General features: G+C 36.1%; 1 protein-coding gene across 2 annotated transcripts in view; it reads right to left on the bottom strand.

Moving 5' to 3' along the window:
- The window catches only part of osbpl2b (oxysterol binding protein-like 2b), a 49,546-nt gene that overhangs the window by 11,804 nt on the left and 10,428 nt on the right, over window positions 1-27,314 (bottom strand). The window contains exons 1-5 of one of the 2 annotated variants that reach the window (XM_033969894.2): window positions 15,598-15,662; window positions 13,008-13,283; window positions 2,424-2,538; window positions 1,029-1,104; window positions 52-186 (exon numbers count right to left, since the gene is read on the bottom strand). In XM_033969894.2, coding sequence (XP_033825785.1) covers window positions 52-186; window positions 1,029-1,104; window positions 2,424-2,538; window positions 13,008-13,044 — 363 coding nt within the window. In that variant the 5' untranslated portion in view covers window positions 13,045-13,283; window positions 15,598-15,662. Of the gene's footprint in view, window positions 1-51; window positions 187-1,028; window positions 1,105-2,423; window positions 2,539-13,007; window positions 13,284-15,597; window positions 15,663-27,314 lie in introns of those variants that run through there. The other variant, XM_055223222.1, reaches the window with a different exon arrangement.

Here is a 27,314-nt window from a genome sequence, read left to right as displayed (position 1 = left end):
GACAGAATAGAGGATACAGCAATACAGAACGTGTGAAGAGCATATAGTTACCTGCATGCGCTCTATAGAGTCAGGCAGCGAGGAGGCTCTGTTTATGAGGTAAGTGTGTTCCATGTACTCTGTGATTCTCTGGAGAAAGCTCAGCGGCTCATTGAACGCTATGGGCATTGTGATCTTGGATAATTCCTGAAAAACACCACAATAAAATAAATAAATAAATAAATACAAATTGTGAGAGGTAGGTCAGGATAATTAGCATATCGACTTATCTGGAGCTGGAAAAATATTTATTTGGGGTCAATATTTATCATGTGTACTTTTTCTTTGTTCTACTAGGACATTTTTTGGCTGATTTATGCCATAAAAGATTGAATTATTAACTTCTATGACTTATTAAAGATAAGTACTAAAGTGTTTCATCCTGCTGTTCATTTATTGCAGCTCATGATTTTTAACAATAGTGTAGATTTAGAAGAAAGTGTTACTTTTGTGGTATAAATCTGCTCTTGGATTATTGTGTCAGTGGCATAAATTAGTGTCAATATCATCATTTATCATCTATTTTTGTCATCAATATATCACACATCAAAATTTGTTTTTGTAACAGACCTATTGAAAAGTACATTTGAGTATGGAGCTACAGCTAACAATTATTTTCGTCAGTATTTTTTACAGTTTAACAGTGCTGCCATCTTTGTTTTAGATCTTGTTTTAGGATCTGTACAGTCTGGATGATGTGTGATTTTTTTTTTTTTTTTTTTTATAGTTTACTAGTCATAATTATTACGATTAATTGTTGCAGCCAAAATTAACACTTAAACCCAGCTAACTAAAAGTGTTTTTTTTTGTTGTAAGTTGGAAATATGAACAGCTTAACCAGTACCAGTGTACCCGAATCATGCATTTCAGAACATGTTTGTAGAGGTCTGACCTACAGAGTTAACAGTTTAAAAACATGGTTGTGACCAATAAGTGTTAAGCGTTAAATGTTTGTATATTTGTATTTTTACAGCTGAATCTGTCCTTACCAAGCCAATACATTTCTTGAGGATACTCCACACACTGATAGTGTTCCTGGCGTACATTGGCGCAGGTAACGACGTCCTGAAAAGAAAAAAAAATATTAAATGTACCTATTCCAAAACCAGATTCTTGGCAATTTAGTCCAATAATCAGTTACTCTTAAGTCCGAAATGCAACAACAGACTAAAGACTAACCCATTATGCTTTTAAAACTTTAACAAAAATCATTCCTCCAGTTATTTCTTATTTTTTTATGTGCAATGATCTATACATTAACAGATTTTTCCCCCCCATTTCTTGTTTTAGAACATAGCAGTCTCCGGTTACAAAATTCGGTTACTAAAATCTAAAAACCACCGGAGATGCGCTTTGAAACATTCCCAGCTAATCTTGTATGAGGACAGATGAGAGGTCAACGGCCTTGGATACAATCAGAAGACTGCGTGAGGAATGTTAAATTATCTCTAAAATCGCTACAAACTGTACACACAAACACAAGAGGAAATGTACTCCTCTGAAGAGAAATGTACTCCTCTGAAATGTTGTGCTCAGGCCGATGCTGATCTTTTGCTTTTAAAACCCATAGTAAGGCCCGTACAATTTTAATTACATTGTAGTAAAGGTCACAAATCCTTGAACACTTTTGTAAACATACTAACAAAATATATTTATCTGGTAAATGAAATAATTTGTTACTTTCCATTTTCACTCATGAGTCTGTTCATAAAGACACATTTGATGCACTGTGAAGAAACTGGGAATAACACCTGGGCACACGGGGCACTGCTGAAAAAATCTATATAAATATAAGAAATAAATATATAAGATAAAATGAAAAAGGTTCAGGTACTGGCCAAGGCCGATACTGGGCCCGATCTATCGTCTATTTATATTGCTGAGTTTCAGATGAAATCACAACTTTCTATAGGCCAATAATATTTAATATAGATGAGGGGCAGATAAAATTGCTGATGTTAAAATGCAGATTTGTGTAGTTTTATAGCGAGTTGTATGGTCGAGTTACTAATTAAAATGATCAGGTTCACCATAGCTCTTGCTGCAATCTGCCAACAATTTGCTGTGGTTACTCTGACAGTAAGTAAAAAAGAAAAACAAAAAAGAAAATTAAATGTTTAGGTGCAAGTACAAAGCCACCCAGCATAGACTACTACTACTACTACCACTCAATCTATTCAAATCTAATTTCAAACCAGTTATGATAGATGAATAGTCTAATGTTTACATTCTACTACGCAATCTGTACTGAGGTTAGCTTTACATAACTTGTGCCAATATTTCATAAGATGGCACACACATAAACACACATACACTTTGTCAGCAGTAGTAGTATCAGTCAGTGTGTATATATAGTGTTTAACAGCAGTAGAATGCAGCTCTACCTGTGTTTCCTGATGCCGTTCTCCTGTGGTACCGCCCCATTGTTTTTCTGGGACACCACCGCATCTTTAAAACTGGCCTCAGACACGCCCTCGCACGACTCGTCCGAATCCAGGCCTGAAGGAAGAGGAGAGGAAGGACCGGTCAATAAAGGGCGATAAACAATAAAGCTGGTATAAATTGGGTATAGAGTCTTAAAATGTACATAGTTTTAAACGGAGCTGGAGAGTACAGTATTTTTTGACCTAATTTATGGTTAACATCCCTGTCATTACTGGGCCTATGCAAAAAAAAGGTCAAACAAAAGGTCAATGCTTTCTCTGTTGGCACGATGGTGATGTTTTTTTCCCAATATGGTCTTCCAAAACGGGGCATTGTTGAAAGAGTGTCGGTTCAAAGAGCTTTTAGGCAGATTAATATGGCAAACTTGTGAACATGACATAATTCATGTTTATACAGTTAATTTTGGGAATGGTGTTTTTTTTTTTTTTTTTTTTTTTGTTTTTTTTTATTTAGGGTAAAAAAAAATTGAAAATTATGACTTAAAATTCTAGCACGTCATCAAATATTGGTCCTTAATTTACCATATCACATTTTTATCAACATATTTTAATAGTATTGAAAAACAAATGAGAATGGGCAATTTTATAGTTAACCTACTTAATGTCTGTCAATAACTTCAAATAAAGGCCTGTCACGATAACAAATTTTGAAGTACGATATATTGCTGAAGAAAATATAGACGATAAATGATAAAACTGAAACAAATTGTGCCACTGACACAAAACCCCTAAAGAAGAATTATCCCCCAAAACTATTCTAAATGTGCAATATGGTTAAAAAACAAAAACAGCAAGAAATAAACAGTAGAACTAAACACTTTGGTAGTCAGTTTGTATCTATAATGAGTCATAGAAGTTATTTATTCATCCCTCTACAGCTCAAATCAAACAGGAAATACAACAAAAAGTTCCTGACTAGTACTAATAAAAAGTACACATGATAAATACTGACCTCCATAAATGATGATGTCGATATAGTATTTATCCTGACAGGCCTATTCAAATGTGATACTAGCAGTGCATCATGCTAGCAGACACATTCAAATCAAGTCCAATTGCATTTCAGAGCTCGTTTGGATGGGTGTAACAATTTTCACGTAATTGTTTTGTTTTTATTTTTATTTCTCTGTGAAAAAAGGCCGAGGAAAAAAAAATAAAATTACAAACTGACCACAGTGAACTAACATGGGACATTTGAAATAAAATCTATTTTTAAAAAAACAACGTATGTAAATGGTTTTTGCAGACTGCTACAATAGGTTTGCATAATAGTTGAGGAATAGGGGAAGCCGCTGGTGATGTTCTAAGCATCGTGTGGGTTTGCATAGAGCTTTGCATCAGTCACTCTTGGCTCCGTTTGAATGGCAAATGTTATTGATCGTTCCGAACTGTTGACTCTGCCTCTTCACTGGAAAAACTGCATTTCGCTCTGATCTCCACTGACCTGTGCGCACCCATTTAAGGCTACAGCGCCAGTGAAAACGCTTGTAGTTTGAGGCTCGTGTGGACGGTCTTACTGCAGCAAATGAGTCAAATATGAGAATAAAAGTCAATTAATGTTTATATTATTGTGTTTTCTGTAGGTCTGTTGTCGGGTCTCTACAGTTTGCTTGGGAAAATGTGCTTTGTAGTTTAAACTGGCGCGTTTACAGAAATGTTCATGAATGTGCACTGTCCCTGTTCAGATAAATAAAGCCTATATGCTAATCAAAACGTAGGTTCAAGTTATGCCAGGAGTAAAATACAGCCACTACCATAAATAAATGTGTTATGGTTTGAAGAACAAAAGAAAGAGACAAAGAAATCACTAGGTAGAGAATGTATCTACAGATTAATTATTGTTTGCTGAACTATTGTCCGATACAATGCAAATCAATCAATGGTAACTCTGAGTATGTATCAAACAGTGATATACAGAGTGTCAGATTGTGTTCTAGCATACATGGTCAAATCAGATAATGTATACATAAAAAAATGCTTTATGAAAATATAAAAAGTGAGTTTAGGGTAGGACTTTTCGTTTGTCTCCATATTGTTTTAACTGAAATGTTTCACTTGCATTAATTACATAACAGGTTTGTTTATTGTCAAAATCTAATCTTTGAAAAACATGCATTCTTCCATACTATGAGCAGTGTCCACAGATCTGATACTTGTATCGTGGCCCTGTAGTGTCACCTGCTTCTCTCCATGGACGTAGAGCACATGTGTCAAACTCAAGGCCCGTGGGCCAAATGCGGCCCTCCACATTATTTTATTTGGCCCTCGACGGGGTAAATTAAAAGGTATGATGGTCTTAAAATGTCATGTTATTAGTAGATACGCAGTTACACAGCCATATTTTTACATCGAGGCAAATGTATATGCAGTATCTGTAACTAAGTAAGTAATAAATACAGAGACAGTTAATTAACAAGTTCAAAAAGTAGTTATCTGGACCTTTGAGGGAAGCTTTTTTGCTGATGTGGCCCACGGTGAAAATGTGTTTGACACCCCTGACGTAGAGGATGCACCGATACAATACTGGTACCAAATATCAGTGCAGTTGCAGACACTGACATTTTTTTTTGCTGAATCAGATATCAGCTGCCAAATATCGACTCAGCCTCATCGATTTCTATGTCCAACCAGGTTAACAGCTGTTTATGGATCGTAGTCGGCCCAGACAGTTTTATAATTTCAGATTTTTTTCACACAAAACTGTTCTGTAATTACTTGAGAGTTAAATAACAGCTACATAACACATTTGGATCAGGTATCGGATATCAGCAGATACTTAAAGTGATAGTATCAGAATCGGAACTGAAAAGCTGGATCGGTGCATCCCTAATTTTGAAGCATTCTCGGGAAAGCAACATCATCTCCATGGAGACAAGAAGGTGACGGACTATCCAGCAGAAAAGTAACATAGTGTAGCTTTAATTCTTCAAAGCACAGCCTTTTTTCTTGCATTATATTCTGCATTTTTTATTGTCGTTTCATGTTTTCTTATATTACGTGTTCTGTCATGTTCTTAATAAAATAGATGAGAATCGCAGTCTACTGTAGACGCACTGTTATGACTTTTTATCATGTCCACTAAAACAATTCAAATAAAACAAATCGTAAAATTGCTTTTACATTGATTTTTAATTGTCTTCTGTTTTTAAAGTCTTTTTGTATTGTAGCACTTTGAGATTTGATGTCAAATGTAAAGTGCGTTATAAATAAAATGTATTATTATTATTAAAAGATCCCGTAATTACCTTTAATGCCCTTTTATGAACCAAAAGAAACAACAAAAACGCCTGTCTTGCTTATAACTTCACTTATACTGCAATGTCCACAATCACTACTACTGCATCACAAATCAGTGCATGTTATGAACTTGAGTCAGCCCCAGTCAGGTGGAGGTTAGGACGGGGCCGCACCTGTCAGCAAACACACTCTGTTGGTGCTTTTAGGTGGAAAAGGGTGGGGCCGTACTAGCAGCTGATGAACGGTGGATTAGAATAGTTTTAAAATAGTTCATGAAACACACCTAACACCACATATAATTGAATTGAGTTATTTGTGTCCATCTTAAAACATAAAAGGCAGGGATTACATAACAACAAAGAATGAAGATAATCAGGTTTACGTTTAGAAATATGTGGCCAGAGTCACACAGAGTCATGCTTGTTTTGTTTTACATTATTATTATTATTGTTATATTCAATTGTGTTACCAATAAACAAAATGAACCACAACCATAAACTGTACATGGATATAGCAAACCTGTTAGCACGCCGCGCTCAAAATAGAAAGTTAGCTTGGGCGCAACCTGATCTCGTTCAAATTGCCTTGTATTGAAACACGGTGGCCCCTCTCTCTCTCCGACTGCTGTGGTCAGGCTCGTTATTTTGATCTTAAAATGTCCGTTTTAACCCACTCTACCTGATCACTGTGTTTTTATTTCGCCGTTTTGTCTGTTAATCAAGATATGAACATTAATAACAAACCAATCAGGTGCCTTCTTTCCCCGAGGTCACTCCTGCTAGCGTTAGCAACAACTTTAATTTGAAGCTATCAAGGCTCGCTGCCAAGTCCCAACCCCCTGCCAAAGCAGCGGTGTGAGCGGGAAGGGGAGACTACCGTCAACAACTTTGCTCATGAATAGGTTATTTGTTGTGCACTTTATAACTGCTAGCCTTGATTGGCTTAAATTGTCTGGAACCAAAAGCGATGGGTGATGTCACATGATCTCATTCCACTATTTACAGTCTATGACTATAACAAACAAAAACATGAGCACCAAAAAAACACCTGAGTAGTTAGTATAATATGGGCCTTTTAATAATTACCCTGATAATATATTTGACTCATTATAGATACTATTTTGTGAGCCATGTTATTGTGTTGTTTCCTCATCACAAACAGACCTGGAGTTGTGTTTTGTTTCATTCACACATATTTAACACACAAACCCTGTATATTTAGGTTGAGCTCTTAGAATAATTTGGATTATTTCAGCCCTGGAATTGCCAATCTCTTGTGAACTAAAGGTAAAACGAAGTGGTTAACTTGAAAACTACCACTTCATGACATCACAAGGTGGAACAAAACATTTTGAGCTTTCAAGATATAGACAGATATATAATAATGCAGTGTTACCCAAATGTGTGTGAATGAAACAAAACACAACTCCAGGTATGTTTTTGAGGAGTGAACAACATTATAACATGACTTAAAGCTCATAATAATCAATTTTGCATAATACAGGACCTTTAAATCCTCTACAGCACAAAAGGTACAACCATAAATATTGGTCTAAAAATCATATCTTTCATTTATTTAACAATTTGTCAAGATACTACGACTGCTGCTGCTAGGGATACACAGCTTTGTGTATTGAATATTCTGCAGAGACATTATTTAACAAAAAGATTGCATAAGGGATGTAAAAGATCTTGGCTCTGTCACATATAAAGTTTGATTCTATTGATTTGCCCATATCAGCAAGTGTTTTGAAAGAAAGGATTTAAAAAGTTACACAATGCATCACATCACTATTAATAAAATGTACAATATAACTTCTTTGATGGAGACATTATTAAATTGCCTAGAATGTTCTATTATGGCCATAATCTTATCTACTTTATTTATTTAATAGGTGTTTTTATTGCTTAAAAGTACGTCACTTGCTTGTCATTCAGATAAAGCCGTTTGATGTCATGCTGTGGAACATTTACTAATATAACTAATATAACTAACTCATTTAGCTTTAAAGGGTCTGTGCCTGGCTGTAATAAAGTGACATTTGTTTTGCCCTGGCACAGATACATGGGGACAAAAAGGGTCTGTTGGGTGCAAAGCATTGTCGCTATAGGTCACGATAACACATTTTCAAGTTTGATATATTGATAAAGTAAATATAGACGATAAATGATAATATTCAAGCCAAACCAGAATGCAAAATTATCCCCACACAAAAAAAAAAAAAAATTCTAAATGTACAATATTAAAAAAAAAGCTGAAATAACTAAATAGTAGTATCTGTATCTATAATGAGTCATAGAAGTTACTTATTCAACCTTCTACAGCTCAAATCTTATCATATTGCAATAAATAACCAAAAATACCCCACTACTGTAAAGAAAAAGCTCACATGACAAATACTGACCCCCAAAAAATATTGTTCCATGTATCATATGAACGATGAAGTCGATATAATATTTATTGTAACAGGCCTTTCTGCGAGGGGAAATTACAATTTTTGAACAAGTATTTCACAATAAATAAAATATATATTAGTGGTATAAGTTTGACCAAACAAGAAAAGTTCCAAATCTGAGAATACTTTACACGTCTCCAGATCTAGCTCCCCTGGTGGCTCATACATTGTTTTGATGCGGTTGTGATTCAAGCAAATAAATTTAAAAAAAAAAATTCTATTGGACCTTAATCAGTACATATAATTATAATCATTTCAAAGTGTTTTTAAATTGTTCAAAACAGATCATTGTTAGCACTGTCACTGGCCTCTGAAAGTTATGAAAAGAGCTTATAAACTCATTGAAGTGAATGAATAGGACGCTCTACATTTGAAAAATAAGGAATAACTTTGGACCACCCTAAATCGTTAAAAACGGGAAAAACATAACTAGGACATTTTAAAGAACTCAAAAATCAGGTACAGCGCCTTTAAATCTGTCACTATCATCTGGTCCTTCATTATTAGCAGCTTTGTATATTTTTAGAACATCTATAATTCACCGTGCATTATGGGAAAATGATTATGACCTGCCACATGACACTGCCCCATTTGAATAAATAATAGATGAGTTCTGGTCTGCACCTGTCTGTTCAGTAAGACGATCATAACAACAACAACAACCTCATTATGATATTTTATTGATGACTCTAAAGTACATGCAAATAAGAGCTGCTAAGGTGCAGTGGGAGCAGGGACAGGCCCGTCACAGCAGGGACACTGTACACGGGACAGTAAATGTCTGCTTAAGACGTTATATTACTGCTATTAAAATTACAATGAGAGAGGGACCACTTCAGTTCACTATGGGGCCTATAATGTGAGACTGTTCCATCGCAGAAATAGATTTGCAAAGGCTTGATATTAAATGGGCCTGTAGCCGATTTTTCTTCGTGTTTTTGAGCAAAATTTGTCTTGTCCCAGTACAGATTATTGTATAAGCAGCTCTGAGGGACAAAACAAGTCTATTGTGTGTTGTCTAAAGTTGTCAAAAGAGTTGAAAATCAGATACTAATCGTTACTAAATCAAAACTAGATACTGATTTGAGCAAATGTTGATAAAAATTGCATTGCCAGGACATACTGACCTGAGCAGTTTTAGTACGATTTTGAGAGTTGTCTGTTTAAACCTTCAGGTAGGTTCCATAGAAAAAAACAAAAAAGCAATTCTGTCAGCTGGAAAAAAGTGAAGACCTTTCGCCACTCATGCGGTCTTATATCCTCCCTTCAGACAGATATAAGACAGTGTCCCACCAGCACTTGACCACAGCTGAGGAAGCCACTTGAACTGAACCGATACAAGACCCCATGCTAAGATTCAAAAAGTACTATTATTTTGTGTATGAAAATCACATTCTATTACCAAAAAAAGGGCATTACCTTCATTGCAGTATCATAATCAGTTTGGTGTATAGCGTGCATTTCTTAGTATTGAAATTGAGTATGAAATTTTAGTATTGTGACAACACTAATTTAAAAAAAAAATAAGCGTTTTATTGTCCAATGCTAGCCGTTGTTGTTGTTAGCTTTACCACTTTGAAAGCTGTGAAAAGCGCTTATAAGCTCATCATGGTGAATAATTAATATACTCAGAATGCACTAAGTAAATGAGGAAGGGCTACTCTTAACAGCTGCCCTAGTTCTGGTTTTCACATCTCACAACAAAATCAGGTACAGTACATTTAATATTGCAATAAATCAAGCACTTCAAGACACTAGGTGGTACATTCTATCCCATATTATACTTCCTCGGGCCGTATCTAAAGGTTCATCATGATTTCAATTCTTTAAAATGTCTCAAATGCCAAATGAAAAATGATATATGATTGTAACAAATGTTTGCATCCATCTCCCTGAATATTAAAGCCATCTTCAAAGGCACGCACATGCCCAAAGCCCACTTTTAGATCTCATCAGTTCAAAGGTCATTAGCATGCTATAGCTATGGGCAAATTACATCAAATTAAAAGGTCCAATGAGGTTTATGTGGTATTCTGTTCATTTATTTTAATAGATTCCTTTTTCAGACCAAGGTTTAGTTTGTTTTCATACCCGAGTTTCGACTATAGTGCTCTTCGTCAGACTGGTCACGTGATGTTGTTGTGACATGTCCGGTCAGCTGATTTAGACAAGTTTAAATACGGAAATGTCAGACACCAACCAAACCTGTTTAAATCAGCTGAGACCGCTAATGAGCAGTCGAAATTGTCAGGCATGAAATCAAACTAAACCTTGGTATGAAAAAGGAATCTATTAAAATACATTATAAAAGAACAAGTAAAAGGACCATTTAATCAGTGCGAGTGTGTTGTAGAGAAGGCATGTTGTGGAGCGGACAAGACACTGAATTATTCAAAAAATCATCAGACAAGAGCTGCTCACGTTGCACTGCGGTTTGTTCAATGATAGAGATGGGGTTATTAGGACCAGGGACACTGTTACATATAAACAACATCTGCTGCAACTAAACTGGACAAGCCACCATGTCTGCAGAAAATATGGCAAAATAATCTAAATACTGGCAGACGCAATAATCAATACCGCTTTTGGAAAGTAAAATGGACAACAAGGTGGATTGTATTCATGGTTTTCCTTTGAAGGCTTAAATTAGAATTAGATTGGTCTTGGTTTAGTTTTAGATTTTTTTTACTTTTACATAATTTGACTAAAACATCAGTGCAGTTTTTTTAATTAACTGAGCAATTTTTCATCTTCTTCTCATATCGTCCAGCTCTGCAAGCCAGTGTCTGATTCATTGATTTAGCCACAAGTGATTTGGGATGCAATTGACCTTATTTCATCCTGCCCACTTTTGCCTCTAAATGTTACTAAACGGCACTTTATTTATGGTGGCACTTCTGGAACTTAAGCGGGAATCCCATTCATTACACTGAAGAATTTGGGAAAGGTTTTGCTGCTAAAATCTGATATAAGTAGGTTGATTTTTGTAAAACGTTCTATGGTCATGACCAACAAGTCAACACTGCACTGATTCTCTGGAAGGCTTTAAAACAGCTTTGTAGACTGTATAGAAGTTATTTACTGTCAAGATCGGCAGCCCCATGCAAAATAATACAACTCAAATAACGATGGCAGTGCCCGCAGGAACTTCCAGAATAAAGTGAAACGTTTTTATGTATATCCTTAAATGTGCAATATGCAACTTTTTTAGTAAGGACGGCACCTGCCACCAGAGATGAATGCTTTGCCTTGAATGCTCCAATGTCTGGCATCTATCTTGCATTTATTCAATTACAGGTAGGAAATTGCCTGCAGACCTTTCCATTATAAAAGACCAAGCTGATCGTAAGTGAAGATTTGGAATGACTGGATCTCCATCTGAATTAAAAATTATTAATTGTATAGCCTAATTATTAGTTTCTTGCTAAAATACCTTAAAAACAAGCAGGTCAAAGTTTTTCTGGGGAGGCGAGTCTGCTCACATTAAGAATGTATCTTTGCTTATCATCTATATGTGCTTTAGCTATATATCACACTTTAAAATTTGTTATTGTGACATTCACGGACCTTTAGCATTTATACAACTAACCGATTAATGTAGTGATTGTTAGTTGCAGCGCTACTCACAATATAACATGTCCCCAATATACTAGAGATAGGAAAGAAAACACACTTCGCAATTTTGTTTACATACTGCCCTCCTACTAAGTCAAAAAAACAGTACATGTAGGGATTAGAGTTGGCAAAAGTATTGAAACACTGATACTAATCGATACAAAGACTAGAGGACTGTGTGGGCATCTCTGGTACGGCACTAAACTGGTTCAAGTCCTATCTAGAAAACAGGGAGTACTTTGTTGAAATTGGAAAATGTGTGTACATGCTGCCATTAGGCCATTTAATACGCAGCAATAATGTGTCCCACCACAACTATGCAGATGACACTCAGATCTATGTCTCACTGGCAGCAGGTGACTATGGACCAGTGGATTCACTCTGCCACTGCATCCAACAGATCAGTGTGTGGATGCAAAACAACTTTCTCCAGCTAAACTCAGACAAGACTGAAGTCATAGTCTTTGGCCCATAAAACCAAAGAGAAAGTGTCAGCAGTCACCTCCAGTCTCTCTCTCTCTCTAAAACTTTCAAATCAGGCTAGGAATCTAGGGGTAATGGACTCAGACTTGAACTTTAACAGCCACATCAAATCAGTAACATCTGCAGCTTTTTACCATCTTATGGATCCCTAGCACCAAAGTATATCTCCGACATTTTAGAACCATATGAACCATCTCACACTCTGAGGACTTCAGGGACCAGCCTCCTGCTGGTGCCCAGAGTCAGGACTAAACATGGAGAATCAGAGTTTCAGTTTTATGCACCTAAAACCTGGAACAGTCTTCCTGAAGATGTGAGACAGGCCTCTACTTTGACAATGTTTAAATCCAGGCTCAAACAGTTCTGTTTAGCTGTGCATATGACTGAAAGGTTTTTATTCTGCACTTTTCTCCTTTAATGTTAATTTTATGATGATTATTTGTGATTATTTATGTTTTGATTAGTTGTATTGTTATTTTAATTTCTTTCTTATTCTGTAAATCACTTTGAATTACCTTGTGTACGAATTGTGCTATACAAATAAACTTGTCTTGCCTTGCCTACTAAAACTAATACAGAAACTAGATACTCATACTGGTATGAAAAAAGTCACATTTACAGGACAAAAATAACCTTTCCTGAATAGCCAACTAGCTTGTGACAACTCTAGCAGGGACCATGGTTCAACACTTCTCTTTATTCAACTGTCAAATCAAACATTTTCCAACACAAACCTGTGATGGCGTCGTAGAACTCGTCCTCATTATTCATTTTGTGGAGTTGGTGTGGAGTTGGGCAGAGCTGGACTTTAGCACATGATTCTTCAATTTGAGGTGAGACTCTCAGTTCCTCTGGACCAAGACCTCCAAGTTTGGGCCTTCAAGAAGCCACACCCCCAGCAACAAACCAAGATCAGATACTGCACAATATCCCAATCCTCAATCTTCTTGTTGAGTTTGGACAAATCAGAGAAGGAGGATATCAGGTCTGCTTTGGAGTGGAGTCGTCACCTGAAAAAACATAAATTGATTAAGCGTTTTATTGTCAGTGATCAGGAAGTAAGTCATCATGCTAGTTATTGTTAGCATTACTCTGGTGGCTAGTTGTGAAAAGAGCTTTTAAACTTATTGCTGTAAATAATTATGATGCTTGGAATGCATAAGGTAAGTGAAGAATAACTTTGAACCACTGCAGACTAGTTCATTTTAAAGACGGTAAAAATCAGGTACAGCACGTTTAAGCTATTCTATTTATCTTCAACATACGTGCCATATACATGTAAATCTATAGTCTTCCTTCATGTTCTAGCATCCTTCTTTCTATAAATGCAATGTTCCCGCCATCGCTGTAAGATTAATTGCAATCAAAAAGCAATTTAAATTTGAATGGTTGTATATACAAAATTGCAAAGGTAGCAATTATGTACACAATATAAAGTTCAAACAGAACACCTTCTCCCCATGGAGTCAAACCAATTATAAAACCTGCTAACCCTGTAATTTAAACATGTTCTGAAATGCAAGAGATTATTATTAGTTCTGCACTGCAGTATATATCTCAGTGAGTCTGCTCTCAAAATGCTCCTAGTTTAAAATGCAAATCTTGAATAATATCAAACTTTAATGTTAGTGTTTAATTGTGAGAAAAAAAACACCACAATTACTGATACCACAACCAAATAACAGTGATTTCCTGAAACGGTTCCAGGATTTCAAACTTTCTGGATGATAAAGTCAGGTTGAGATGAGAGCCAGATGAAAAAGCACTTAACATTACATCACAATTGTACTTTTATTGGACTATAGATTCAATGGAAATGATTAATTTTCCTTCTAAAATTGTCCATCCATCCATTTTCTTCCACTTATCCGGGGCCAAGTTAAGTGGGCAACAGTCTACGCAGGGACTCCCAGACTTCCCTCACCCTAGACACTTCTTCCAGTTCCTGCAGTGACATCCTAAGGCGTTTCCAGGTCAGCGTGCCCTGGGTGATTATTATATTTTAGTTCTTACTGTGACCTGAATAATCATGATTATCGATTAACCTTGAACTAAATATTAAAGCTACCTGGCCTCAAACTACCTCCTCAAACCATTTAAAATCAGAAAATGTCTCCTAAACATAGAACATAATCTATCGATCCAAAGTAGGGTTGTCAAAAGCCTCGTAAATCAGAGACTAATCAATATTACTATCAAAACTGGTATCAATGCTAAAAAAGTCACATCAACAGGACAGAAATGATCTTTTCCTGAATAACTTTAGAATGATCTTGAGCTGTAGCAGAAAAATTATAAGACCATATAGACTAGTATACACCCATGGACCACTGCGGAACATACCTGGACGACTGAGGGATTCCACAGATATAAAGCCACATGGTAGCATAAAATAAACTATTATTTAATGCTGAATTCTATTGTCTCAAGAAGAGTTTTTTTAATTTATTTTTTTATTACCATCATGGCATCGGAATCGGTTGAGTACTGAGTCTATTCCTAATATCAAAATCGAGTTAGGGATTTTAGTATCGTGACAACACAAATCTAAAGTACCCACTCCAAACCTGTGCCAAAAAGTTCTAATAAAAAACAAAATTTCCGCTCTCTCATGTTCAAATCGCAGCGCAAAGAATGAACAGCAGTCACTGAAGCTTTTGTTTGTACTGACAGTGATTAAACAAACATGTTGCTAGCGTTTATTGACTGACACTTCCACGCTGTTATGGTACAAATACAGAGGTGAAAGGTCAGCCGAGCCATGCCAGACTGTAGGACTAGCAATAACACACAATTTACGCTACATTTAGGTTCTTGCTTTGTAAATTGGAAATTAGAACTGAGAAATGAACCACAAATTTTCAGACAGAGGTTAAGTTTTTGTATGGAAATATTGAAATTAACTTAACAGCATGCTTTTCTGATATGTATATGCTAATATTTATACCAGAATGCAAATGATCTGGCTATAAACAGAGCTGTACCAATCCAATTTTTTCAGTTCCATTACAAATAGTAGTACTTTGGCTATACGTGTAGTTACCCACGAGATACTGACACAGAAAACAACATTTCTATACTTAAAACAGTATCAAGACATAACAAAACTGATCCAAATGCTTTACAAACCAATTTATCCATCAAATAATACAGACAAGCTTTGTAAATAAAAGTGCAACAGTTCATTTACTGGTCTAAGATCTAATACATCATCGGTTGCACACAGAGCCAAACATCCTAAATAAACAAAAACTAAACCTACTGATCCTATGGCGACTCTCCGTTTGTGTTATCAGTATGAAGTAACGCGCTTTACCCACCTACCTTACTGTGTATATCTTCAATAATGGATACCTCCTCATGCAGTTTATAACTGTGCCCTGTTTCTTCTGCATTCCCTTCATATTAGCGAGGCCTCGTCTGATCCAGTCACACCTTTAGCACGCCTGAACTTTGAATCCCAACATGTACAAATCGATAACAGCTACGAGATAGGCGGCAGCGAACTGATAATTAGCCTTTTAGCAAACATGTGACCCAATTTTATCACAGGTCCTTCTAGGGTTGGAGATGCTGTAACCTTAACTTACCACTGAGTGAGACGGACGAGAGAGGGAATAATGCAGAACTGTAAACCACCTTCAGAGTATTTCAAGAAGACCTATTGTGTCCGTGTCTGCTATATAGTTAATCTATGACACCCGAGGATCACCATGTTGTAATTTGTACATTTAAAATCGCAATATTTATCTAAAACAACTTCAAAAGAAACAAGTCCTCTTCTTACTTCCGCGTTAGAAAACACCCGTGTCAAATGGGAGCTGACTTCACCATAAGCGTCATCACGACAAGGAGCTGCGTGGCTGTCGGACCCTCACGCCAGCGACCGAGAAATTTTAATTCAACCACATAAAGCCCCTCGCTCACCGTGTGCCATATCACTTGCAGCGAAAGAGTCATGTCTATGATTGGACAAAATATAAAATAAAACAGGGCACTGATCAATAAAAGGCTTTAACCAGCGCACTTGCTCCTGTTTACGTGTCGCTGTTTATAGGTCTTCCCTACAAAAAGAGGGCAAAATTGGTTTCTAACAAAAGATAAAATTACATCTCGGGACATTTCCTGTGGTCAGCAAGAACAATGTCCGCACTTTTAATTTGAAATGTGCTGACAATCCCCCAGTAGTATTACAGTATATGGGGTGTGTATTTCTGTCCTGCTCTAAGACTTGGGTGGTTTTTGAGGCAGAATAGATGAGGTAGTAAAAGCTCTTATCAAACGGCCCGTTTCTGCTCGGCTGCTCAGGACTGAGTGTCCCCAGCCAACGTCACAGCTGGAGGTCACTGCAGCACTGGTCAAGGGCAGCGGCTCCAGGCGGGTAAACATGAAGGATATGTGGGAAAAGACTGGGTTACCTTGTAGAGTTGTAAAAAAAAAAACAAAAAAAAAGATCTATAAACTCATTCTAATCGATGCAAAGGGTTCCAATGCCTAAATACCTCACTGGAAACTGTAGTTTAACCAGGGTTTTCCAAATGTAGATGTTACTAAAAAAAATCTAAATCATGTCAGTTTAAGAAATACTATGAATTTTTATCCTTAGTATCAAAATCTAAATGTTTGTATCACAACAACTCCACTGTGGGCAGGATTGCCTCTCCACACACTCGATTGTGACTTAAGACTGATGTAGCAGCCATCAAAAATGTTACACAATGGGGCTTTAAGAACAAGCCATTCCTTTTAGAACCGCTAAACTTTCCTACCTTGATTTCACCAAGAGAACAACACACAACAGTCACAATATTACCGCCCCAAGCTGTAAAAATGAGTCTTTTAATCCTGTGCTTGTGGTGACCTGAAATGCAATAAAAAAACAGCATGAACAGAAACAGATTTCCTGTTATCTTTTGCAGTTGTACTCAAGACCTTTCCCAGAATCCCTCTTGGTAAAGGTTCAGCCTGAGGACACACTTAACACAAGTTAATTTCACTGTAAACCCACACAGGTTTCCCCTCTCAGTGCTGTTTAACTCAGACTCCAGTGAATGACCTGGTTGTCTGTGATGTCCTGGAAGTTCTTAAGAAACCATTGCCTCACTCTGAAATAGTTAGAGGTTTAGTCATATGGTTGTGTCCTAACAATCTCAAAGTTGGGCTACCTTATTTTTTCTTTTTAAAATAAAAAAAGTTACTTATCATAGAATTTCATTTGACTGTGCAATTTTTAATAAAGTCACAGTTTGTCACAAAACAGACAAACATAGAAGTTGGACTTTGCCAAAAATCTAAATTTTTTTTGCAAGCAAGCACATTTTAATCGACATGTTTACAGTCAATTGTTTGGCACTAAGAGTGTACGGTACTGAAGAGGAGTCACTGCTGTGGCCCTGACTCAGCCTTCACCTAAACAAGAGTGTTTAGGTGAAGGCTCTGAGTCAGGGCCATAAGACGTTTCTTTATGTCCTCACGTAGCCTCGCATTTCACAACTTTTAACTTTAATCTTCACAAATTGACTAAAAGTCTATTCCTCCTTCCCTCTGCCTTGTGTGTGTGGTGCAGTCTGCGGATTGTGTGGATTTCTCTGGAATTATTGGTCCTATAACACAAAAATAAAAACTGCAGTGATCGTTACACTGCTCTTTGTGCCTTGAGATTGATCAATATTGGGAAGGGAAAAAAATATTTTTTTCCCCATATTGCCTACTCTTATATAAAAGCTGAAATACATAGAAAAAAACAGTTGTTACTGTGAGCAGACTTGCATTTCCACAAACCTGACTCTTACTTGTCATGTAAAGGTAATTATTTTGGCTCCACATATCCACAGTATCTCATAAAACTATCTCCGTGGAGCAAAGTATTTAACTTTCTGCTTCCATGATGTTGCAGGTGACATGCCATCAGAAAGTTGCACACTGTACCTAAAATGTAAAAATTAAATGTGCAAAATATAAGATAGTCGACTAAAGCCCTGTGCATCGACTCATCAACTAAAAGGCCACAGCGCTAGCAAAAGCACTCAAAATTATTAGCATCTCACAAAAACATTAGTAAACAGTATATCCAGAAGTGAAAAGGCAGATTAAACTGTCCAATCACTCACAAAACTGCAATTAACTCATTCCATGGATTCTCACTTAACAAAATAATGTGTAAGAAAGACAACATCAACAGATTACAATACAGCGTACAGACCTATAGCTAGAATGCAGAAAAGATAGCACAAAATGTTATCGCAAACATCCTAGTCAAGAGTAAATATATTTTAAAAGGTATTTAGTAGAATATAATTTGTTCCTTTAATTTGAGTAGTTCAAAGTAGCTCATTCAAGCTCCTCGTTCTTAATTGGGCTATATTGTTTGCATCCGTAATGATGCAAACTAGTTCATTCGAGCGCCGCGATTGGCTGGAGCGTGAATCGGAGAGCGTTCTGATTGGTTGAAGGGGAACCTCAGATCATGTTGGGATTAGGATGGTGTCTCCCTGATGCCGTTACATAAATATGAAAGAGGTGAGCCAAGGACACGCCTCCGCAGCGAAACTCCGATGTCTGTACAGGGAAGTCCAACATTCCGAAATTAATTATTAAAATATTGACGTGCGCTGGATGCCTTCTCAATCAGTCCATCTGGTTTGTCCTAATGCCGAAAAAATCCCAATGAGTCACTGCTAAACAACTGTACAAGATATGAAATTTAGGTCAGAAAGTGATTTTCTTTTTCCCCCCATGTATTTAACTAGAATTTGTGTTTCCCCAAGTACAGACACAGCTCAAAATATGTCCGCTGCGTGCTGGCTGTATCAAGTTATAAAGCATTTTATTGTCCGATGAACAGGAAGTGCGAGTTAGCATGCAGGTTAGTTATTGTTGGCTTTTCTGTGATGGCAAAACTCTGGTCTGGCAAGTAAATTAATATAATTTAATCTGGTAAAGAACTTTTATACACACACCTGCACCTGTTTTTAATGTTTTATATAGACTTACATACTTATATTTTTGTTAGTTTTTTGTTTGCATTATATTTTTAACAAGGCACCCATTAAAAATAAATACTGGGTGCTCTCATTTGGTTCCTCTATATAAAAAAAAGAAAGAAAAGTTGAATAATTTGGGGTGAATAATTAGTAGGGGTTGGACGAGATACAATTTCCAGATAGATACAAGATACGAGATTATTCTGAGAGCCAATTTGTAATTTTGGCCTCACCATTTTTAAAGAAACATGACGAAATGTAGATCAAACTGACAGCAAATATTTGAACTGCAGCAAAATCAAAAGGAGGTTGCGTACCACCACCGTAGTTTGAGAACCACTGGCATATAAACTGGTATTGTCGCCGTACAAACATTTCATTTTTTAAGGCAAAAGAATGTTAGTAGTTTCTTTTTCAGTATTAGCCGTTGTATGAATTAGCATGAAAACTAGTATTGTGTTGATTAGATATAAAAATAAAACATTCTATACCATTAGCGGAGTTAAATCCTGAGGCGGTTTCAGTAATATGTTCCCTTAGAGATGACATAAGCCAAAACAATGATCCTGCGTTGTTAGACTGATGCAACACGCCTGTCTCTGCGAATGCACTGAACCTGCCTTTAAACAACAGTCCTATCCCATACAAACAATGACCAGTATTCACCTTGAGAGTGACTAATGACGTTAAGCGCCTGGGTAACTTGGTTAATATAATGAAACTCTCGTAAAATTCATGAAGAACTATTGAGTTTAAAAGCTCAGTGAAATCTGTACCTGATTTTTTCCATGTATTTGAACAAAATATGTCTTTTTGCACCAGTATAAGCAGCTCTTGAGGTCGAAATAAGTCCTGCATATCAAGTTATAAAAGCGTTTTATTGTCCGATAATCAGAAAGTGCAAGTTAGCATCCTAGTTGTTGTTAGCTTTACCATCACGGCAAAACTCTGCACTGGTTGTGTGGTTGTGAAAAGCGCTTATAAACTCATCGGGGTGAATAATTAAGTTGTTCGAAATGCATAAGATAAGTGAGGAATAACTTGATGCTGCAAAACTTTAAAATGAACTAATTCTGTTTTTCACATTTTAAAAGAAAGAAAAAAAATAGGTACAGCAACTTTAACTTCTATGACACAATTATTTTAACTTCAAAAAACATTGAAAACCTAAGATTTGGCTTAATGTCTTTCCAACTTTGTGTTTTTTTAAGTTTCGGAACTACATTATTGATGCATTAAATTTCACCTTTCATAACTTTCAGGGACCGTGTTTTTTGCTTAACAACCGAATCACATTTAAACCTATAAACCAATAAATTAAAACAAGCATTTAAAAAATCAGGTCAATTTAAAACGTATTGACAGATTTACTTAATCACTTATCGATGACGCACATGTTCAAACTATTGTTCATCATATCAGTTGAAAATCCCATTATCGTGCCTCACTACCAATCGATCAATAATTCAGTCTTTGTAGTTAATAGTAGTTTTAAATCAGATCTTTACTATAGCATTAACACATCCATCCAGCCATGAGATTTATGGTCACAAACGCACATCACAAGACCGTTACCAGGAGCTCGTTCCAAATGTCAGTGCACCACAAATGTCTTTTCATTGGAGCAAACACAGTGAGTATGAAATCTAATCGACTCCCAACGCAGTCACAAGGCCCAACCTCTGTTTGTGCCTTTCCAACAACGCCTCCGAAACAGGGAATAAATATTATGCACTGAAGCAGGATATGCACTAGGGCTGTGAGATGAATCGTGATTTAAACTATTAGCAAATCGCAAAGTAGCTGCAGTTTTTTAAATGCCATAGTTTTCTTCACAAACAACTAAATTTCCAGTCTTATTCTGCATTCAAAAACTGCTAACCTTGTAGTTTAGGTCTATCTTAGATCTATCTATCTCTTTTGAAATGTGATTCTTGTATTAGTTTAGTCAGTTTAAAGGCATAGTTCAGTCTTTTTGTCAATTCTTCTGGACATGTTTAAAATGTGAACTTTGAACAGAATCCCATTATTGCAATATGATATTTTTTCCCAAATAATTTCAACCTTAGTGCATATGACACCTTAGAGCTGCTAATTTCACGAAAACATAGTTAATAGTTATAGTTAGTTAGTAGTTGTTATTGTTATTGTCACTATCATTATTATAATTATTATTATTACTGTTGTTATTATTATCATTATCATTATCATCATTATTATCATTATTATCATTATTATCATTATTTTGATGAACGACTTGGGCAGTAGATGTGACGAAGAGGTCACTCCTTGGCGGTTTCCTAGGAACCATAAAGTAAACAAGGGCCACAACAAAGATTAGTCAAAAAATAAGTGACAGCACCTTTATTTTTGTTAAATGGAATTTAAACTGCATTGTGTGTAAATTGTCTAATTCTGCTGTTTACTTATTGCAGCTCATGATTTTTCTAACAATATTCTACATTTAGAATAGATTTTGTAGTTTGAATCAGCTCTTGGGTTATTGTGTCAGTGGTATAAAGTAGTTTTGATATTATCGTTTACCGTCTATATTTACTTCAGCAGTATATCAAACTTCAAAACTTGTTATCGTGACATTTTGCACATTTTTCCATAAACTGCCACACATGTAAACCTGTCATGTTGCACTCTTACAGACCAGATCTGACCTGTTTTGAAGAGAATTCTGGTGTCTTGTGTATAATAAAACACACAAAGAGAAAGTATAGCCAGAACTAAAGCAAGTAGTTAAATAGATTTACAGCAGCGAGATGTTGGCTGTCATAAGGCCAACAAAGGTTTAAGTGGCTGGCAAGCAAGGTCAAGTAGCCCAGAGGTACAGTATATTACATGTTTTTTTCCAGTAGCTGAGGTAATATCAGCTGCAAATGTTTGCTCAAACACTAAACAACCTGTTAGCTCGGGTTAGGAAAGTAGAGCCGTCTCCAGAGTGTGAGTCAGTAGGCCTGTCACGATGAATACTATATTGAGTTATTGTAAAATGTTATGTTAGATGGAACAATACTTTTTTATTTGCACATCGTACGGATGGGACAATTAACAATAGTATCGTTTATCGCCATAAAATCATCAATAATCATATGTGGTATCGATAATCGCCATTATATCACCAGAATGTGCACAGAAAAGCTACTTCTCCTTAATGTTCTCTTCTAGGTCATTGTTGTACAGCACTATAGATCCCCTCAGACTTTAGCAAAGTTTACGACTAGACTGAAAACCCACCTCTTCTCCCTGGCATTTAACACAAGCTAGACAGGATATCTTGGCGTTTTATTGTTCTTTTCCTGTGTATCGTGTCATCTGTGTATTTGGTTTTTGCTGACTTTTATGTGAAGCAGCTCAAGTTGCTTTAAATGTACTATATAAATAAAATTGAACTGAATTAAATATAACAGTTGTTTTTCATTGCAATACTATGAAGAGGATCCATATTTAATTATTCATATCTATAACATTTTTACATCGTCAGCAACTTTAATAATTATCGTGATATAAATCATTAATCGCAATAATTTTGGCCATAATAATTGTGACGTCCCCATGTTTGTGAAATAGAGGGAACAGTTTAATTACTTTTCTGAGCTGTAGAGGGTTGAATTATGAAGCAACCAACTACTTAAGTGTTGCATTCTGTTATGTTTTATTGCAGCTGATATTTTTAACAATGTTGTCGCTTTAGGATACAGTTATAGGGGATAACTCTGCTTTATGGTTTGGTTTCAATATATGTGTTTAACGTCTATAAATCCTCTACACAGGATCGACTGCTTCTGACCAAGAGCTTCGAAGAGTGGATCAAATGAACAAATAGGGGAGAAAAAAAAACAAAAAAAACATTCATACAGGGTTATAGCAAGTTGGTAGCAGAGTTCAGAAAATTCAAGAACTATATTTAGTACAAGTGCTGTATCTAGAAGCACAGATGTACCACAAAAACCCTGCTCGATATCCACATGACAGAACACTAGATTGGTGCAATACATCACGTTATTGTTGTTTTGAAGCTAAATGTGAATATCAGTTGAAACACTTGAAAGTCCACCAAAAGCTTTCAAAATAAAAATGTCAGAAATATATACTGTAATCTTACAAAGAAGATTATAAAGGTGTTATTTTTGATTTTACAATGTGATGTCATAGTCCCAGTTGAGGAGCAAGAGCAATTTTCCTGATTGGTATCACTGTATTTTCCTGTAAAATGTCCAAAGTTTAAAGAGCCAATGTCACGCTATTTTCTGAACTGATCTGTTTCCTCACAGCAAACATACATGGAGTTTTGCCTTCTTTCATACACGCATGTTTAACACGCAAACCCTGCATATTTAGGTTGAGTTTTTCTCTTAAACTGAAAACACTTTCTATCATGTGATGTTATGTGGTAATACAGGATGTGCTTAAACATTTACACCTTTGCTAGAAGTGTTTGGATAACTTCAGCTCTGGAACTGCTAATCTCCACTCAACTAAAGGTAAACGGTAGCTGTTAATTTGAAAATTACTGCAACATGACATCAAAAGAGCATTTTGAGCTTTGGAGATGTAGCCAGACTAATAATAAATGGTTACTCAAACATGTGTGAATGAAACAAAACACAACTCCAGTTATGTTTTTGAGGAGGAAACAACAATTTAAACATGGCTCAAAGCTCACACGAGTCAATTTTGTGTAATATAGGAACTTTAAGCAGGTAATTTTTATTAATCACTAGACTTAAGTTATTAGGATACTGTCAATATTGTCAACCTCTCCTTCACAAACATAACTAAACGTATAAATACATAAACTAAACTGATACTTGCCAAAATGCTAAATTCATTATTCATTTCATACTGTTGTCAGCAAATGCAAACTCAGTTGATGTTGTTACAGAGTTTTAAAGAAGACAAAAACCACCACTACTAATCCAAAATTAAAAACATACATTTCGTGTTAATCCTTCAGAGACCGGTGTTATTCTTTACGTCACCCAAAATTTACCCTCAGAAAACCTCATCTTTACACTTTCTTCATATGTCTGTGGCTAAGCTTTTACAGAAATGCTGAGGCTCACTAAAGTATGACTCAGCACTGGATCGACAGGGCTGCTGAAACAGAGCTACAGAGCGAGGAGGACATAAATGGATTCTGCAGAGAGCCAAGTCCACCTCAAACTCAAACAGGGCACTCCCATCAACGCCTCCGTCACCACGACAACAGACGAGTTCTGCTGGATTCTTTGACGGTCAGGTCCAGTGTAAGAAGAAATGGACATATTAGGTAAAGCTTAATATAATCTTAAAATAGTAGTGGTAGTAGTAGTACAGATTTTGAAGTCTGAAGTCTTTTGGTACAATATTTTCATGATATGCACCTCACAGTACAATTTATTACAATATCAGGGCTCCAGAGTGCAACCAGTTTGGGCACATGCGCCTAAAAATGTGCCTAGTGCGACTAAAAATCTTCCTTGCACATCGGTGCACCTGCCAGATCACTGGTCACATCCCTTCTCCTGCGTCCTCCCTATTATTTATAAATAAGGGTTAAGTTATATAGAATATACTTAAATTATTGTTCTACTGAACTAAAAGAAAAAAAAAAAAAAAGATTAATTCACTCACTCTCCCTTCACCTCTGACCAGACCTGCAATGCCAGTCCAAGCGGCTGAAGCCAATGTGCTGAGGTTTTTTCATCTATTTGTGAATGAGACACAGTATTTACCTTTAAAGAGCAGCATCAAACCAACTAATTCAGTTTGAACTTAACAAAGGTAAATTCTTAATGTATTTTGTTCAAATAAACAACTTATATATATATATAAATAATAGTTTTATATATTAATTTAGGGTTTTTTTAAATAGTGCCGTATAGAGAACAAATTGTACACACAAGTCATTCTACCCTTATTGTTGAGGTAATTTAAGGATAACATATTAAAATGAAAATGACAATGAGTCTGGAGCTCTGAATATTTTGTGGAGCCTATGAATATTATATTATGAATATGCTACTTTTTCCTTTTAAAATGCCTGACAATTCTTTGGATTATGACAGAACCAAAAGCTTAAGATTTAAAAGTGTTTAATAACAGTTATGTCTTCATGTAATCTGCAATGAAACAGAGCAAAGGATCATTATATATGGACTAGTTCCCTCTTTTTTATTTTAGCTATTGCTGCATCATAACAATGAATGTAAGAAGAGAAACTTAATTCAATATACTGTGATGGCCCACGATATTATTGTGAGAGTTCGGATGATGTGATCACAATATTTCAGTTATTGTTACATCCCTACCTTCTACTAGAATAAATGAAACACTTGTATAGTTTTTATATGATTGTTTAGACATGAAAACGACCACAAATCATTTCATGAGTCTGGTCCATCATCACATTCACACTGACTGAGAATGTGACACGAGTGGGAGGCTTCTGCTGTCCGCTGGTCTGTCAGTTCAATTTGTTGGGGAGAACACTGGATGGGACTAAAGCAATTACTACAAGTTCATGCTGTTATTAAGATTACAGTGAAGCTTGAATCCTGCAACTGACAAACACTGACTTTACCCTGCAACAGTGCTTCTCAAACTTCACACCACATACCACCAAAGTCATACCAGGTCTAAAACAGGACTACACCATTGCTACAGGAGTTCTAAACTGGATAAAATCAAGTGCTTATTTAATGAAGTAATTAATTAACTTAAATTTGAAAAGGTTTGCTTAAGAGCTTATGTACCACAGTATGAGAAACACTGCCCTATAAAACTCTATGATGATAGAGCTGCATCCACACTGTATAAAGAAGTGGACTAAGTGATTGCGACGTCGCCCATAGTGTTCAGCTCCGGTCAAATGAAGCTCATCGAGGCTAGAGTTAAAGGGGCGAAATTGCAGCAGGGTTCCATATTTGCAATTCTGCTTACAGGTATCATAGCAACCAAAGAGCCAATGATTAGCAATGCTGTCAATCAAATCTGTTGCTAATACTAGCTGGAGCAACCTCAGGGAAAGAAGGCAGCTGATTTGTCTGTTATTAATGTTCATATATTGATTTACAGATAAAATTTCAAAATAAACACATCAGGGTCATGTAGAGCGGGTTAATACGAATATTTTAAGACCAAAATGACGAAGTTCACTGCAGCAATTACAGAGTGAGGGATGACAATTTTTCAATGTTAAGTGAATTAAAGCAAGAATCGATGGAGCTGGAAGTGCACCCTTGATCACTTCCTGTTTGGAACGTGTCGGAGAGTGCGTTAGCCGTGTCCATTTATATATACAGCCAAGATATTCATTTTTATTATACAAGCCTGTTTACAGTATGGTTGCTAGGTAACCACTACGTACTATGTCACATGTGAAAAAAAATTATAATAATAATTTATATATATATATGGTTTATTGAAATGAGTACACTAACCTGTCATGTTTATATGTGTCACATGTCTATATTCTTACGAGGATTATTAGGAAGTGTTACAAAATCTTTCCGTAACAGTTTCTTCATTTCAACCACAAAATATAACTTCATCATAAGACACAGTACCTCGTACCTCACCTGACCTACTTGAACATATAGTCCATGGGAGATGTGATATGATGCGATGTGGTTTGGAGACTGTGGCTGTGGTAACTAACAGAGGGGGTTATTAAGACGCCTTTGGGAGGAAGACAGGACAAAATGACAACAAGCTGCAACTCACAACAGAACCAACACAGTCTAATCATGTAACAGTAATGAGGCTTTCAAATAGGCTGTATACACTATTATAAGTGTAAGTACTGTGTGCGTCTGGCATGTACTGATTATTATAAAGCCTGCACTAGGGTTGCAAGATTCATCTCAACTGGATCGAAATAGCTCAATCATTTGAATGGACACAATTAGCAAATCAGTTTTTATCACATTCATCTACAAGAAGTCTGTATGATTTGTATCTTGGCACTTAAATCATTTTGAAAAAAAAATTACTCACACCAATAAAAAAAAAATAAAAAAAGTTGTATTGTTGCAGATGAATGTGGTTAGGTTGAGAGATAACAGA

The sequence above is a fragment of the Periophthalmus magnuspinnatus genome, chromosome 7 (assembly GCF_009829125.3).
Source record: "Periophthalmus magnuspinnatus isolate fPerMag1 chromosome 7, fPerMag1.2.pri, whole genome shotgun sequence".
Taxonomy (NCBI): Eukaryota; Metazoa; Chordata; class Actinopteri; order Gobiiformes; family Gobiidae; genus Periophthalmus; species Periophthalmus magnuspinnatus.
Note: the sequence above shows the minus strand (reverse complement) of the source record. Positions and strands in the feature narration are given on the sequence as shown.